This window comes from Corvus brachyrhynchos, unplaced genomic scaffold (assembly GCF_000691975.1).
Source record: "Corvus brachyrhynchos isolate BGI_N302 unplaced genomic scaffold, ASM69197v1 scaffold4812, whole genome shotgun sequence".
Taxonomy (NCBI): Eukaryota; Metazoa; Chordata; class Aves; order Passeriformes; family Corvidae; genus Corvus; species Corvus brachyrhynchos.
In genome coordinates, this window is record NW_008236745.1 from 1 (window position 1) to 775 (window position 775).

The window sequence follows — 775 nt, forward strand, 5'->3', positions numbered from 1 at the left end:
ACTGACCCTGCCACTGACCCCGCTGACCCCAGCACTGTCCCCCAGGTTCCAGCTGCACATGTGGGACGTGGGCGGGCAGAGCTCGCTCCGCTCCTACTGGCGCAACTACTTCGAGAGCACGGACGGGCTGGTCTGGGTGGTGGACAGCAGTGACCGCCAGCGCCTGCGGCTCTGCGCCAGCGAGCTGCGCGCCCTGCTCCGCGAGGAGGTGACACCGGGGCCGGCCTGGGGACAGGGGGACACCCACGGGACAGGGGACGGGCTGGGGAGGGGCAGGGGATCACGGGGAGAAATGGAGACTTGGGAGATGTGGGATTGGTGGGGAGGTCACGGGGACATGGAGGACTTGGGGACATTGGGGACACGGGGACGGGACCGGAGGCTGTCTCAGGGCCAGGGGGCCCCGGCGGCTGACACCGTCACCGCTGTCCCCAGCGCCTGGCCGGGGCCACCCTGCTCGTGTTCGCCAACAAACAGGACCTGCCCGGGGCGCTGCCGGCCAGGGACATCCGTGAGGTACCCCCCAAACGGGACCCCGAATCAGGGACACCCTGAACCTGGGACCTCCCAAACCCAGGACCACCCCAAATCCCCCCCATCCCCTCCTTTAGCAGTTCCTGAGTGGAGCCCCCTCCCCACCCTGGGTCTCCCTGGACAGTGGGGGGTGGCCCTGACCCTGGGACCCTCCAACCCCACGATGTCCCCGCTGTCTCCAGGCCCTGGAGCTGGACTCCATCCGCAGCCACCGCTGGCGCACCCACGGCTGATCGCGCCA

At 69.7% G+C, this 775-nt stretch overlaps 1 protein-coding gene across 1 annotated transcript; it reads left to right on the plus strand.

Annotated features, from left to right (window-relative positions):
• Positions 1–4: 4 nt before the first annotated feature.
• LOC103625216 (ADP-ribosylation factor-like protein 2) lies at positions 5–775 on the plus strand (the record flags this gene model as incomplete). The annotated part of the gene is made up of 3 exons (XM_008644624.2): positions 5–208; positions 436–516; positions 717–775. Coding segments are annotated over 3 exons (336 nt in total), but the record flags the coding sequence as incomplete, so codon positions are not given.